General features: G+C 30.0%; 1 protein-coding gene across 2 annotated transcripts in view; it reads left to right on the top strand.

Moving 5' to 3' along the window:
- The first annotated feature begins 6,650 nt into the window (after nucleotides 1-6,650).
- Nucleotides 6,651-16,020, top strand: part of LOC145328246 (uncharacterized) — a 31,454-nt gene continuing 22,084 nt past the window's right edge. For both annotated transcript variants that reach the window (XR_013882406.1, XM_080171864.1), the window contains exons 1-3: nucleotides 6,651-7,042; nucleotides 14,226-14,461; nucleotides 14,623-14,662. Coding sequence is in view for 1 of the 2 variants with exons in the window: in XM_080171864.1 (XP_080027990.1) it covers nucleotides 14,246-14,461; nucleotides 14,623-14,662 (256 nt within the window). In the remaining variant the exon portion in view is untranslated. The remainder of the gene's footprint in view (nucleotides 7,043-14,225; nucleotides 14,462-14,622; nucleotides 14,663-16,020) is intronic.

Genomic DNA, 16,020 nt, shown 5'->3' with positions numbered 1-16,020 from the left:
AAAATTTGGCGCTGAATATTCACAAAGGTTGTGATTGGTGCCGCCGAATTAAAGCAGCCCTTCCAATTTTGCATGACTTGGTATTCAAATTTTGTGAACAGATTTTAGAATATTTTAAACATAAATTGGTTTGAGTAAAAATTTATGGTAAATACTGCTACACTAGTCGCCGGAAGGCAAAAGCAGTTTTTTGAAACAGGCTCTCTGAGATTATTACAGATTCTTATATATACATATATAGACTAATGAAAAATGCAAAAAACGAAATCAAAAGCGTTCCTTCTTGGGAGAAAATCCGGGAAAAAGATTTTAGCTACTTTTAACCTAAAATTCACATTGGTAAGCCTACAAAAAATATACAGACATTTTAAACATGTCATTGCTCAGCACATAGAAGTGATAGAAAAATACTATGCATACCATTGGAAAGCTTATAACCTCAAGTTTTCATATTGGTATATAACGTTTTTGTACTATTAACAGTTTTTGAGCTATCCTCTGAAGTATGCACAAGTTTTGAAAATGCAGTTTTTTCCTTGAATTTTAAGTTTAATACTTGTTACACAAACCTTAAATCTTATTGCTTAGCACCTAGAGTTATATAATTATTCTATATAGATATATTTGTATATTTTAGGTACTTTGGGTACTTTCAATGTTTGCTTAATTAAAAATTGTCTTTGAAATTTGTATAGTTTGTAGTAAGAACCAAGGAGGGAGGGGGAAAATTTATACACTTATAGGCAATGAAATTCAGTATAAAATTTTGCCCTGGATGTTTTTGGGCTTGTTGTTATAGCCAATAATTATTTTTGTAAAATCTCTTATATGATTAAATATACAATACCAGTAAACCTAATGTTTGGTATTTTCCTTCAAGGGGTTAGTGGGGTAAAACTAAACCTAAAATTACTAAAACTTTAAGTTCTGGGCTTATTTTTAGAGATATCAAGCTGATTTTATTAAAGTATACTTTTTTGCATAATTAAGCCAAGTAGCCACTTTTTGGCATTTTGGCACTTTCCTCCATGGGGCTAGTGGGGTAGAACACTCCCCAAAACACTAAAACTTAAGCCTTTAAGGCTTGAGCTTATTCAAAGAGATATCAAGCTGATTTTTTGATGTAAACTTTTTCACATAATTGAGCTAAGTAGCAACTAAAGATTTCATTTTAACACTTTCTTTCTAGGGGGTAGTGGGGTGAAAGATTTCCAATAATTAAGTTTTAAGATCCAAAGGGGGGGGGGGGTGAGTTATATACTTTTAGAAATTTACAAAATTTTGCTCTAGATGTTTGGGCTTGTTGTTTTAGTTATCAACCTAATTATTTTTGTAAAATCTCTTATATCCTTTTATATAAAGTAGTAAGCTATTTTTGTCTGTAGCAAAGGATCTCTGTAACCGCTGGACAAATATGGTCCTTCTATACAGTGAAGCTTCTTATAGGTTCTGGTTTTTTTGGAGTAAGGGACAAAATCGCGACAAACAAAACCGCGACAGGGACAAAACCGCGACAGGGACAAAACCGCGACAGTGACAAAACCGAGACAGTTACAAAACCGCGACAGTTAAAAAATAACAGAAATATAACTATGTAGGATTTTTTTGTAGAAATACATGGCTGCAGCGCTCGGCCCCCTGGCCTGCCTAGCCGCGGGCGCTCGGCCCCCTTGCCCATAACCTAACCTAACCTAACTATTGTAAAAAAATATTAAAAATTTGAAAAAAATCTACCAACCCCTTTTTGTAAAATCCACGAAATTCTAATTTATAAATAAGTTAATGTACATTAAACATTCAAACATATAGGTTAGGTTAGGTTAGATTATAGGCAAGGGGGCCGAGTGCCCGTGGCTAGGCAGGCCAGGGGGCCGAACTCTGCGGCCATGACCTTCTAGCATTAAGATTTTTTATTATAGATTTTTTGCAATGTCGCGGTTTTGTCACTGTCGCGGTTTTGTCCCTGTCGGGGTTTTGTTATGTCGCGGTTTTGTCCCTGTCGCGGTTTTGTTTGTCGCGGTTTTGTCCCCACTCCGGTTTTTTTTGGGGGCAGGTGTTATAACTCACTAGCACCAAGGAGGAAAGTACCAAATGAAATCTTTAGTGACTGCTTAGCTTGATTATGTAAAAAAAGTTACAAAATCAGCTAGATATCTCTAAAAGTAAGCTCAGACTTTAGATTTTAGTGTTTTTGAAGCTGTTTTACCCCACTAGCCCATAGAAGGAAAGTGCCAAAATTCAATTTTCAAAGATTTGCTGGCAGATTATATCATATATGAGATTTTACAAAAAGAATCAGGTTAATGACAACAAGCCCAAAAACAATCAAGGCAAAATATTATACTGAATTTCATTGCCTATAAGTATATAAACTCCCCCCCCCCCTTCCCTTGGTTCTTACTACAAACTATACAAATTTCTAAGAAAATTTTTAATTAAGCTAAAATTGAAAATACCCAAAGTACCAAAAATATACAAATATATATGATAAAAAGTAGCTTGATGTCTGTCCGTCTGTCTGTCTGTCTTGTCTGTCCGTCCCTTAAGATCTCGGTAACCACTGAACCGATCAGATTCTACTCTTCAGGGTATATACCTATTGGTCCTGTGGTGGTTTTTAGCTTATTTTTTTTAAACATTACCTCATAGGCCAAAGCCCCTAGAGGCTAGGGGGGAAGCTGCTAGTATCTATATAAAATAATTATATAACTCTAGGTGCTAAGCAATAAGATTTAAGGTTTGTGTAACAAGTATAAAACTTAAAATTCAAGAAAAAACTGCATTTTTAAAACTTGTGTATACCGAGAGGATAGCTCAAAAACAAAATAGGATAGTACAAAAACGTTATATACTAATATAAAAACTAGAGGTTATAAGCTTTCCAATGGTATGCATAGTATTTTTCTATCACTTCTATGTGCTGAGCAATGACATGTTTAAAATGTCTGTATATTTTTTGTAGGCTTGCCAATGTGAATTTTAGGTTAAAAATAGCTGAAATCTTTTTCCCGGATTTTCTCCCAAGAAGGAACGCTTTTGATTTCGTTTTTTGCATTTTTCATTAGTCTACATATGTATATATAAGAATCTGTAATAATCTCAGAGAGCCTGTTTCAAAAAACTGCTTTTTCCTTCCGGCGACTAGTGGCTAGAGAGCTGATAGTGCAACACAACGACTTTGATAAAAAAAAATTGGCCAAATTTTGGGGGGAGGAAATATTGAAGGGTTGGTTTCAGTATTTTTAGTAGCAAAGCTTTTCTATAATTATAGATAAGATTAAAACTTTATACCTAGAAAGTAAATATAATTTTCTATCATGTAGTTTTACTTTACTTTATTTACTTTTTGTAAACTTTTTATCGTGTCTTTTTACAAAATCAGTGAATCTTAAGAGATTTTGTACTTTTTAGCTTCCTTCTTTTAATTTAACCCAAAAGTAAAATTCTTTAAATTATGCCGGAAAATTTTTAATAAAAGCTTTTTTTTGTCTACCTTTCTAACTAAAAAGGAATCAGTTATAGACACATTAGTATTATATAAAAGGCTACGCATCTAGAGCCACATACATCCTTGTTATTTCTTGATATTGTTGAAATGCTCGGCAAATTCACTTTAGTCGCCAGTTCACCAATTCAACCACTCCCCCCCCCCCAAAAAAAAAAGACACAAACATTTTTTATTCAAATATCTGAAGATACTTCTCTGAGATTAGTTTATGTTAGGTAAGGGTTAATAATTATCATGGGCTTTAGTATTTTTATAAGAGCTAAAAAAGAAGACTAATACAGTTATTGAAAGTGTTATATATGACGTCATAAAATTACGTATAAATCCATCTATTTTTTAGGGATTTCTCCTCTCAACCTTCATTATTTTTATGACGTCAGACATGAAACTTTCCGTATCTCTATTTTTCTAAAAAGCTGGTTAAAGTTAAGTTACTGGTAACTTAAAACATTCTACTAAATGTTGAAATCTTGGTATGCGAAGCCTGTTTAAAATCATTAAACCTTCAAAAACATAAAAACTTACAAAAAAAATATTTAGGGATGCATTCGAACCCGAGGCTTTTGGACATTTTAATGAGATCTGCCATAGATATTTAGCTGTAGGTAGTAAATCAGGTAGACCATTATGCACTGGTGAGACTTAGCAGAATCAAATGAATACACAGTTGTTAGAAGCTTGAATTCAGAAGCAATTATAATAATAACCACTAATATTTTAGGACTTACAAAAAAGTTGGTTGGTTTACCTGTAGTGCTACATTAGGTTACAACAGGAAACCGATTACTGTTTACGTATCTCCTCAATAGTCAGAGTCATATTATTCTATGAATTTTACGCAAGGAAATTTTACATAAAGATTCTTTCAAAGAAATAAATTAATTTTAATACGTGCTAATTTTCTGTAAAATAAAATCACTTTTTACTGATGATATTTACAGCTATTATGCAAAAAAAATAAGAAAAAAATGTATTTTGTTTCATTGAATACAGCCAATAAACAAGCAACACTACTAAACTTTCAAGCTTTTTAAACGATTTTAAGGACCTGAAAACACTTAGAAAACCCTTTTAGCTGTAATTTTTTGGAAGGTATTGTCTGTAAAAAGTTATTTCTAAACCTCTAAGTGAATATACCTTGAAGAAAACGATTTTTAGGGGATGCAGATATATTTTTTCATAAGTTCATAAGATCGTTCAAATATTTTAGTTTTTTTTAGAAAAAAAGGAGAAATATGGAAATAATTTTTATATGTTATGTTCTTCAAAATATTACATTCATTTTAATACTTTTTTAGATCCTAGAATTTCTACGAGATACTATAGATATAAATACAATTTCTAAGCTTTTTATGTTTTTCTAATTTTATTCATAAGATACAATTGTTTAAGTAATAAAATATCACCAATTCCAGTTAAGATGTTAAAAATAATAAGAATGAAAAAAAAATTACAAAAAAGATTTCATTATATGTAAGTCCATTACATTTTATCTCGTGGACAATATTGTTCTTGATTTTTCTTAATTAAGCAGAAAAGTGTAATATTAAATTGAGGGAATTTTTATAAACTCTTCATAATTTTCTATATTTTTTAATATAAAATAAATTGTTAATATTTCTCTCTCTCTGTATTGGCATTGATTAAATTGAGAGAAGTTTGGAGGCAAATTTAATTTAGAATTTCTTGTTTATTAATGAAAAAATATTTATTCAGTCAGGTTTTAACCACAGTTTAGAGTATTTCAAAATAATTTATCTTGAGAAGAGTAATAATTTTTTATCGCATAGTATTATAGACAGCTTCCCGCGGATTTTAAAATTATAAGATTAAAATCAGTTTTGTCACACCCGAGTGGCCGATCTTGTATTCATTATATGATTTATAATTTGATATTTGTTGAAATTGTCTGTAATACGATGCTATACATTATTTGGCCGTGCTTGGCCGTGCTTGTATTCATTATATGATTTATAATTTGATATTCGTTGAAATTGTCTGTAATACGATGCTATACATTATTTTTCAGTGCGGCTTAGAACCGGCCCTAATCCAGCGGATATTAATCGGTTTCGAAGCTATGCTGGAAGTTTGATTAAAAACTCTTTTATGAAATTGGCTAGCTTCAAAGAATCAAATGTTTTTGCTTATTCTTAGACAAAAATTAGATATTAAACATATTAAGCATAATGTATGTACATTTAACTTTTCAACTAAAATCTACCTATTAGACACAAGATGTTTCCAAGATCTTAATGGTCAGATCAGGCTAGCATACATCTTATTACTTTCCATTTTACAATTTTTTTATGTAAACTTACTTTTCTTGTAAACAATCAAACTATTAAAAAAAATTAAGGTCAACCTTTTAAATTCTTTTGGATTTCATGTAAAAATGTTTAGAAATTATGGCATTCTTGTAAACCATATGTGATTTAGATTTCATTACGTAGCTAGGAGGGATAAAGATACTTTTAAACAAACTTAAAACATAAAAAAGAACAGTTTACTGACAAAAAGCCCAACTTGGAAGGTAAAAATACAAACCATTTTGTCTTTTTCATGATCATTTTGAAATGTTCAAGGCAAAAACTAATTTCTTAATTAAAATTCCCTTGATTTTTTTTATTTAAAAAAAATAAGCTTACAAAAATATGTGTTTAGGCTAGGTAGTGCAAAAAAGCATTTTTAAAACAACGTTAAATGGGTCAAATTTTACTTAGACCTCCAGTATGAATATCCATAATCCAAGTCACCAAGTTTATGGAAATGTTTGTCTGTGCTTATTTGTTTTGTTTTACTGTAAATACGTGTACATGTTAAACAGAAAGAGAAACACAGAGAGACATTTAATGATATTTAAAATCATCTTGACTCGTTTATGTGTATGTTTAAAAAATTCATATATGTTATATATATACGGATATTTTATTTATATATGTACAACGTGGTGCTTAGAATATGCCATAGAGCATATACATTTGGATACATTTGTGTATCCATCCCCCTTTTAAATCATTTCTCTAACCCCCCTCAACATTATTCTCTTTTCTCTCTCATTCTGAATCTAGTAAATGGTAAGAAGAGCTTAGAGAAGTAGTATAGGCTGAATATTATACTCTCAGTTGCGTTTTACCAGCGCTATAGTGTAGACACTCACATACAAGCGCGCACAAAATTGAAGCGCCTTTACCAATCCCGAGGCGTGCATATTGTATAGATGCGCGCATAATTTTACGTGGCCATATACATATACACATATCTCCCCCCTCATTCACATATGCCTAGAATGTAAAAACAAAGAATTTTTGAGGATTTTTTAGGTGGACATATGAATATTTTATCCTGAAGTGATGAATTTTTTTCAGTGATTAGCATAATTTAATATTTATCATAAAAAAACTTTAAGCTTTAAAAGTGATGGTAAATTTTATACGATTTAAAAAGACAGATAATTAAAGTTTGTGAAATTCAGATGAAATGAAATCTTAAAATGTTTTGAAATTTTTGAATACTTTCTAAAAATAAAACCAGGTAAAGTAACTTTTAGAACCTTTTGATAAATAAAAAAAAAATTAAGCCAAATCTTTTTATCTATCTATCTTATTACATAAAATAGTAAGATTTTTATGTCTGAAGCTTTAATTTCAATAACTAATGAACCGTTTAAGTCCTTCTTTTTATGGGAGCTTTATATAGGTACCGGGATAGTTTTAAGCTATTTTTAATTTTAGCCATTTTTGCCCCTTTCCTCTCTGTGAATTTAGAGCCCTTAGATGCTAGGGCCATAGCCGCTGTATAGTATATATAAATTTTCACTTTTAATTCTTACTACCTCAAAATTTGTCTCTTTATTTGAATATTATTTTGGCATTAGATTAAATTTTGACCATCTAATTACATATTAAAATTCAATTTTTTTACAAAAAAAAGGAAAATTTAAAAATGACTCATCTTTTTTATATAAAATATTTCATGATTTCATTTAAATTTAATTTAGCCCTCTTTCAAATGACATAAAATAAGGAAAGGAACTTTTATTATAGAATAAGATATAGAAGAATTAACAGACAAAAAAGCTTATTAGATAAAAAACAAATAAATGTTGCATAATAATGTTAAAAAAATATGCAATGCTGTATAATAATTATTATTATGACATTTATTCAGCTTAATACCTATGTTATTTATCTCATTTTTGAATATTGATTCCTTGAACAACAAGATACAATTTTATAAGAAAAGAATCTTAATGAAAGTCCTAAAAATGCAAATATGTCCATAAACCCTTTCAAGTATTAATGAATTTTACAACTAAACTATATAGAATTTATGTCAGACTTTTATTTTTTTAATCTGCCAATTAAGTTCTAACAATCTACAAATGTTAATGTTCGTTTTTCCTACCGTCTGATTTATTCTGATTATCAGTCACTGTTTCTTTAACCTATCTCCAGTAAAAAATCAATATTCCTTAACTATATTATACACTTACAACCACAAAATATCATTTAAAAAAGAGTATGTCCATTCAATATTTATAAAAAACATGTTCTAGTTCAATTTTGTATTTTTTTTAAATTCAATGATATATGCAAAATTTCTAAAATTTTAAATGACATGATTTAACACATTTTGAATTTAAGAAGACACTGCTCTAAAAAGCGCAAGCCTTTTATATTTTTAGAACATATACTGCTTCAAATAAAACCTTACTACTTTTTTACAGTAATGCATAAAGACTCCCATTTTTGAAATGACAAAAAGTTGCTCCTAAACCAGACGAGCCGCAGCCAAAGGCTTGCAGATGTAGGGCTAGGCATCCGAAAAAATTAAAGTAGAACAATAAAGATAAACGTTTGATGGTTAATAGTTTATTAATTGAAGCATTTTTAACCCCCTAGAATCTAAATTGGAGAAAAAATATCAAAGCTTAATTATTGATTATTTTTTATAATCAGTTTTTACTTTTTTAGAAGATTTAAATACTTTTTTGAAGACTTATCCATAACCCTAATTTTGAACAAAAAGCAGAATGATAAAAAGAGTGCGCATGTTCTTAACCATCAATATGCCAATTTTGATTTATCGTTGGGAACTAAATTTGTCTTATTTCTTTCTTTTTTTATTTAAATCCAAATTGGACTTTAATACATATATTATATATTACATATCTTAAATGCAAAATTGGTTGATTTATATTTAAATCTTTAACGCAATTTCATGCCAAAAGTCCATAACATATTATATGCGCTAGTTGGTCAAAAATAGGCTAGGTATTCCAATTTCAAAATTATTCAGAACTTATTTAACTTTTTAATCTTTCAAAATATGTATTTTATAGCATTTATAAATAATTCATTAAATGATTATAAATAAAAAAAGACACCTAATATGCTTTTACAATTAATTTTTTTCTAAACATTTACAGTAAATTGTTATAAAAAAATGTACCTATTTTTTTCAATTGGTCATTTTTACTAAAATGGGAAATCACGAAGTTTCTAAATGCGTGCATAAAAGCTTGTTAACTCCACCTAACATCTTTACACAACCTCAACCCCCCCCCCCCTTCCTGAAAAAAACATAACATCTTTTTACAGCACCCCCTTGCCCTCCCCCATAATTGACCACACAAAATCTTTATCTAGATCTGCCTTGCATATTTAATGGAGGAATCAATATATGGGCTCAAAATTATTTTTCTTGTCAATTAATGAAAAATAAGACAGAGCTTGTAATACGTTGCTATACATGATTTTCCAGCAAGGCTTCGATTAATATCCGCGGGATTTGAACCGGTTCTCAGTCATCCTGAAAAATCATATATTGCAACGTATTACAGACAATTTTCCACAAATAATGAAATAAAAATCATAAGATTGATACGAGTTTTGTAAGCCCTGTCCTTGAGCCCCTCGCGTTCCAACGAAATTGGTTTAATCATATAATTTTTAATTTTAATGTCCGCGGAAAGCTATCTTTAATTCGAGAATTTAAATAACTATTATGACAAAGGTTTAGGTGACAAATCTCTATCCAAAATTATTGTGCTTTTCATTGAAGTTTTCTATTGGAACTGAAAATGGTTTAACAAATAGACACACACACATTATGTTACTTTATCATAAGGATTTCTAGGATTTTCATTTTTCTACATCCCTGTAATGATATTCTGGACCCAAATATAGTTAGCTTAGAACATTACTAAATAGTTAAATAGGTTTTTAACATGCAATATGAAAGTTTAACTTTATATCTAACATAACTTTTCTTTTTGCATAAAATTTTACTGGTCAGCAAAAGAGATAAAAAGATAGATTATTAGGTATCTTTTTTTTTATTAGATTTGTAGTTCAAAATTTATCCAAAAGGTTTAATGTAAATAATTTTGTTTTAAGGAAATAAGAAACGCAGCTAAATAGTTTATTTAAATCAATTTGTGTTATAAATCTAAAATACATCAATTATCCATATATAGGTTGTATACTATTTTTGTTCTAGATAACATTAGTTGTAGAGTTGCTGCGCTTTATGAAAAATCTTAAAAATGATTATGAAATTAAACAATTTTGAGCATTATTTAAAAATTGCAAATTTCTTAGGCTAATATACATAATAGTTATTTGTATAAGGTGTTCTTTCATATCCGCGAAAATTAAACAAATATCACAAAAATTTATCAAAAAATAACAAATTAGAATAGGTTTATAATTCTAAATAAAATTCAATGGTAAAATTAAATTGTAAAGTTTTGCAACTAAAGAAATTAGAGATGTTTAGTCACTCAGCGTAAACATTATAGTGATGAAATCCTTCTACTGTAAATTATGTTTCTGCGAAGGTGATGGGACACCGAAGGGTGTGAGTATGAATAATTTGTATTGAATATTCATACGTGCTTCTGGCAGTCTTTTAACACGATAATTTAAATATATGTAGAACAAACAGACTGACAACACAATTGTTTAACATTTTCCAGGCTGAAATTACAGAAAAACATATTATCTTTTGAATTAAGATGTCATATCAATCGATGTCCTGTAGAACTTTTAGGTTCCTAATAATTTAATAAAAGCCATGTCGTTATTATGTCAGCTGTTACTCAACGCAATATAGTCGATTAATGTCCAGTTTCATTTAATTAATAACGGGAAAAACACAAATTTATTAGATTAAAAAGAAATCTTTTGCATTTTTTTTCATTGGCAAAAATTAGATTCTCACTCATTTGAAAAGCTGAAAGTTATTTGAATTCTCATGATTAGGTCAGGTGCCCTACTGGGAGAGAACAGCCAATAAGAATATATTACGAGATTTGGGAAATGTAAAAAGTTTACAGAAAAAAATATTTTTATTAAAGCAAAAAATCCATTAAATTAATTGAATAGTATGTTACACTTGTATTGTTATACTATTAGTATTAGATGATATACAAAATTAAGCATCAAGTTTTTTTCCAGTATGACCTCGAAACCGATTAATATCCGCTGGATTAGAACCAGTTCTCAGCCACACTGAAAACTCATGTGTAGCATCGTATTTCAGACAATAACAATAAATTTAGTACCTGTTTTGTTAGCCCAAGCCTTCGACCACTCGGGGCTAACAAAGCTGGTTTTCATCTCATGATCTTTAATTTTAATAAACTTGGAAAGCTTCCTATAATACGATGCGATAAAGACCAATTATGATTGTAGATAAAAAGCAATAGCATATCCCCTATAGCTGGGAAATTTTGGGTTTGTTTTTATTTAAAATATTTTCTTTTCACAGTCTTGAGGTCATTTCAATAATAGTCATTAATATTAAATATCTAAAAATTGAAATTTATGTCTTTTATTGTTTTTAATTAATTTATCACAGAACAAGGACAAATATTTCAACAAGTAACACACTTAAAAATGTTAGTAAATCACAAGTTATGACATTATGTTTCAGGTATAAGATTTGAATTTTTAAGACTTATAAAAAAGTTACCTTACGAAGTATTCGGTTAGAGACGAACGGACATAATCTTGTTATAGAATTGTTTCACTACTGAAAGGATTGTTTAATTAAAGTCAAATCTTATAAGTTGATAGAATATTAAAATTAAGTGACAAATAAATCATAGAGAGCCCTGATTTAAATAATTCAGCTACTTGCCTCTTTGTATTTATAAATTATGTATTTATTGTGTTATATAGATAAAGGAATATCCATCTGATAATATAATGAATATGTTATTAATTGGATGTTATACCAGATTTTCATCAATTAAGACTCAATTAAAATAACTGTCCCATCACTCACCCATTTAGCCCATCCCTTTCCTCCTACAAGATGGACGAACTGACCAATGAATGATTTCCATGTAAGCAACTTAAATTGGCGTAAATTTTTCCTCTGTCATAATATCCACGTAAAATAGGTATACTTATACAATCAGATATTTAGATCTACCTATATCCTTTCCCCCCTGATTGCGTGCTCGAATATTTAGGCTTAAATTTACTGGAGGCATAATGTTAATTAAATACATGAGAATGTGCATAATTTATTCAACACAAAGCAACCATGGTGAACCACGAATAAAGGAATAAAATATTCAATAGATATGTGTTATTTTATTTATAAAATAGCAGTAACACGCCCAGAGGCCTCTACATCCCCAATAATAATTATGAGAAGAGAACCATATAGGTTCAGCGGTTAGTGATATCTATACACATAGTTATCCAAGCCTGTTACTTTTTTATAAATGGAAAGTGCTCTTAACCTTTCGTTATTTCTCCACTGAAACAAAAATCCTCGAATATCCTTTCTCCCTGTTAATTTATTCCAAGTGTATACCTTCCCTCTCCACTATATACCCTGTAATTGCTCCTTTAAATTTGATTACGTTACATTAATCAAGCTTATTCAAAACGGCAAGATATGAAATTTAAAATCATAATAGGCCCATTCTTTTAGAATTCATTCTCATAAAGATATGCACTATTTTCTCTTTTTTAAGTAGCACAGCTTCTCTATGATTAGAAATGTCCGTTTGAAACGATATTGAGCCATTCAAGAAAGACAGCTTATCTTTTAGTGTATTGGTACATACAGATGTTGTCATTCTTGTTTCTTCCCTTATTTTTTTTCTTCTTTGCTTAACCACTGCACTGCGGGGCTACCCTATACCTAATATAACATAACATAACCTAACCTAATGTAAAACACAAGCACAAGAAAAACAAACCACATGCCCTCCTTCGTTTTCAATTTATTTAAAAATTAGGTGGTGGGATTCTGTGTTCGATTAGGAAATTCGCCAAAGTATCTATAAAGATGATAAACTATTAAGACTGACCCATATTATAGAATTAACCGCATTATGGTTTATTATAAGCATACTACGCACATATATTATGGTGCAAAGGTACCTTTTAAACAATCATTTACCATCATTATCAATTACTACAGTCTTATTTTCAGAGATTTTGAGATAAACAAATTGTATTAGAAATGAAATTAATTTAAGATCATATAAATATTTTATGATTTCAGTCAAAAGATAATGTCCTTTATTGTGATTTATTGGCAACATTTATCAGCAAACTAATAACATAAAAACATTAATTGCTTGAAAAATAATATTTTGCAAATAGTACTGTTTCCGTTATAAATCATAATTGGAACTTATTTGTAAATCCGCATATTCTTGAATTTTAGAATACATACATTTAAATTTGGCTTAATTTTCTTGGTTTCTTCCTTCTATATTATTATGTTAAATATCTTGGGCAAATGAAATGGCATAAGTATTCAAATAAACTGTTCAGAAATCATATGTTTTAAAGATATCTATAATAAACATTACAACTATGTCTATCCGTTTGGCTGCCTGTCTGAAACTTAAGATGTGGGTAATCGATGAAGAATATAGGTTCTGGTTCTTTTGTGGTTCAAAGCTATTTAATTGAGAGGTGGAAGAGGAAACTATTAAAGGGCCAAAGTAGGGAAAGATCTCTTTATTAATATAATTATGAAGTTAGTAGACATATATACCCCAATTATAGAGCATCTAATTTACTAAAACTAAATAGATATTTTTATTGAGAAGACTATTCCCTGTTAGTTAGGCGCCTTGAGAATATCTTAATAGTTCTTATTAATATTTCAAATTACATATTGAGCTATGCTACAATTTTGGTCAATTTACCGATTTAGTTCATAACAATTTAGGTATTAATACTATTAAAGTGACTTAAATAAATTAACTTAATGATTATTAATCGCACCTCGTTATAGACAGCTTTCCGCGGATATTAAAATTAAATAAGATTAAACCTGTTTTGTTGGCCAAGGGGGACTGAACGCCCGGGCTAGCAAACTGGTATTAAATCTATGATTTTTATTTTTTTATTCGTGGAAAATTGCCTGCAATAAGATGCTATACATGATTTTTCTTTATAGCTGATAATTGAAAAGCAATCTTTTTCTCTGTTATTTCACTTTCATGCTCTAACCTGTGTTTAAAGGAATATATATATCAGAGTCGTGCACAGAAACTCACCAGGGTGGTATGAAACCTTTAGGGAGTGAAAAAGGGAAAAGCAAGCCTTTCCAGTTTTTTAATTTAAGAAGGTTGTTGATTCCCCCCTACAGCACGCCACTAAATATATCATATAATGTTAAATCTTAAATAAAAATAAAAAAAATATCCAAATCATAAAAATATCTATTTTAGACAAGAAGAATACTTGAAGAATGAACTCCAACGAGACAATACGTCCAATGTTTCCCTTCTTCCCATTCCAGAACCTGCCATTTCTGCCCAAGATGGACGGCGGGGAGGCGAGTAGCGGTAGCCCATCCCCGGCGGGACTCACTGTCAACCCCTTCCTGGGCAAAGGAACATTCCCTTCGCCTGTTAGCTCTCCGCCTTCCCCGAAACAAGCTGAATCTTTAGATCTTTCAAAAAAGGTAAATTATACTTTCCATGTCTTTCCAAATTTTTGAAAACTTTTCTTGAACTTATTAAATTCGAAGTATTAAAGATATGTATAAATATTCAAGGGAAAATAAAATACTTTTATATTAATTCTTTTTGAATTAGATAATTCAATATTTTTATTATTTTGTAGGATGATAGTAGAAGTCACGCCAGTAGCCCAAATTTTTCAGGTAAACCCATTCTCTTTTTTTACTTCTGCCGATTCAGCGTCATATATTTTGAGGCAGTTATTTTAACTGGTGCTTCACCTCAAAAAGCGTAGCGAGTTTAAATCCCTTTCACCTTATTTTTAAAGAAATAAAAAATAAGAGAAGGGAGTTTTTTATCTCTATTCCTAACCCCTTTATAAGGCCCTCTAACATTATAGGGCCCGGCCTATAACAGCGGTGCTCTAACCCTGTGGGGCAACCCTGAACCCAATATAACCTAACCTAGTTTCATTTTCGAAAATCTAAAAAAGAAACTTTAAAATCCTAACAAGTGTACAGAGAAACCACAAAAAAATGCGTTCCTATATTTCATTCTTAAGTGTGCACTTTCATATTAGTTAAACCGACAAAAATGCAATATGGCGACAATTATTTGTGCTTAAATATATTTTAATCTTTTAAGTAATATAGGAATAGGTAAAAGAGCGTAAAAATATCCCTCCCTCTTTATTATAATACCTTGCTTTTTTGTTTAAATAGCGGCTTAACCCCTTTTTTTCTAGTGGTGGTATCCTCCCCCAAAATAGTTATACACCTACCCAGTGAAGCTACATTGTAAATGAGAATCGGTTCAGCGGTTAGCGAGTTCATTCGGTCCAGTCAGACACACAGACAGACAGACACACATTCTGTTATTTCTTTATAAAACTACACATTCCCTATTTCCTTGAAACACATAGAAAATTTTCTTTACCAGTATTGCAATTTTGGTTTATCTCAAGTTAAAATTAACTGCAATTAAAATTATTAACCACTTACTGGATTTCTAATATGTACTGTACATTTATTTGGAAGCACAGCTCCTATTATTTTCTGATTTGTTGATAATATATGCCAAATTTTAAAACTTTTTTCCTTTACCACTGATAACTTTTTATCTTCTTAAGTCTAATTGTTTGTCAAGTACTGAATCCAACTTATTTTCAATAAAGTAAATTAAAAACTTTAGGGGGATTTTTAAGCCTAACCTTGCAAGGCTTTACCTGCGGTGTTTTAACCCTGTGGGGCTACCCAGTACCTAATATAACCTAACCTAATGTAAAGTAATAAACAAACAAACATAAAACTCTCCCCTTCTTATTTTCAATTTATTTTAAAAATAAGGGTTGTTGGCCTCTGTGCTCATCAAGGCACTTTAAGTGCATTATATAACTCATCTTAATGCTAAAATTGTATTAGTTTCTAGTATTGCTGCGGTACAATTAAAAATATCATCCCTGTTTTATTACACTAAGAGATACTTTCTAATATGTATTGGCAATTGATAATAATGCCTTCAAAGATTTTTTTTCTGTAATTATTTTTGCTTTAGGCTACGC

The sequence above is a fragment of the Acartia tonsa genome, chromosome 9 (genome assembly GCF_053477335.1).
Source record: "Acartia tonsa isolate MP-2025a chromosome 9, ASM5347733v1, whole genome shotgun sequence".
Lineage (NCBI taxonomy): Eukaryota > Metazoa > Arthropoda > Copepoda > Calanoida > Acartiidae > Acartia > Acartia tonsa.
The sequence above is the reverse complement of the archived record's forward strand: the minus strand, read 5'-3'. Positions and strand labels throughout refer to the sequence as shown.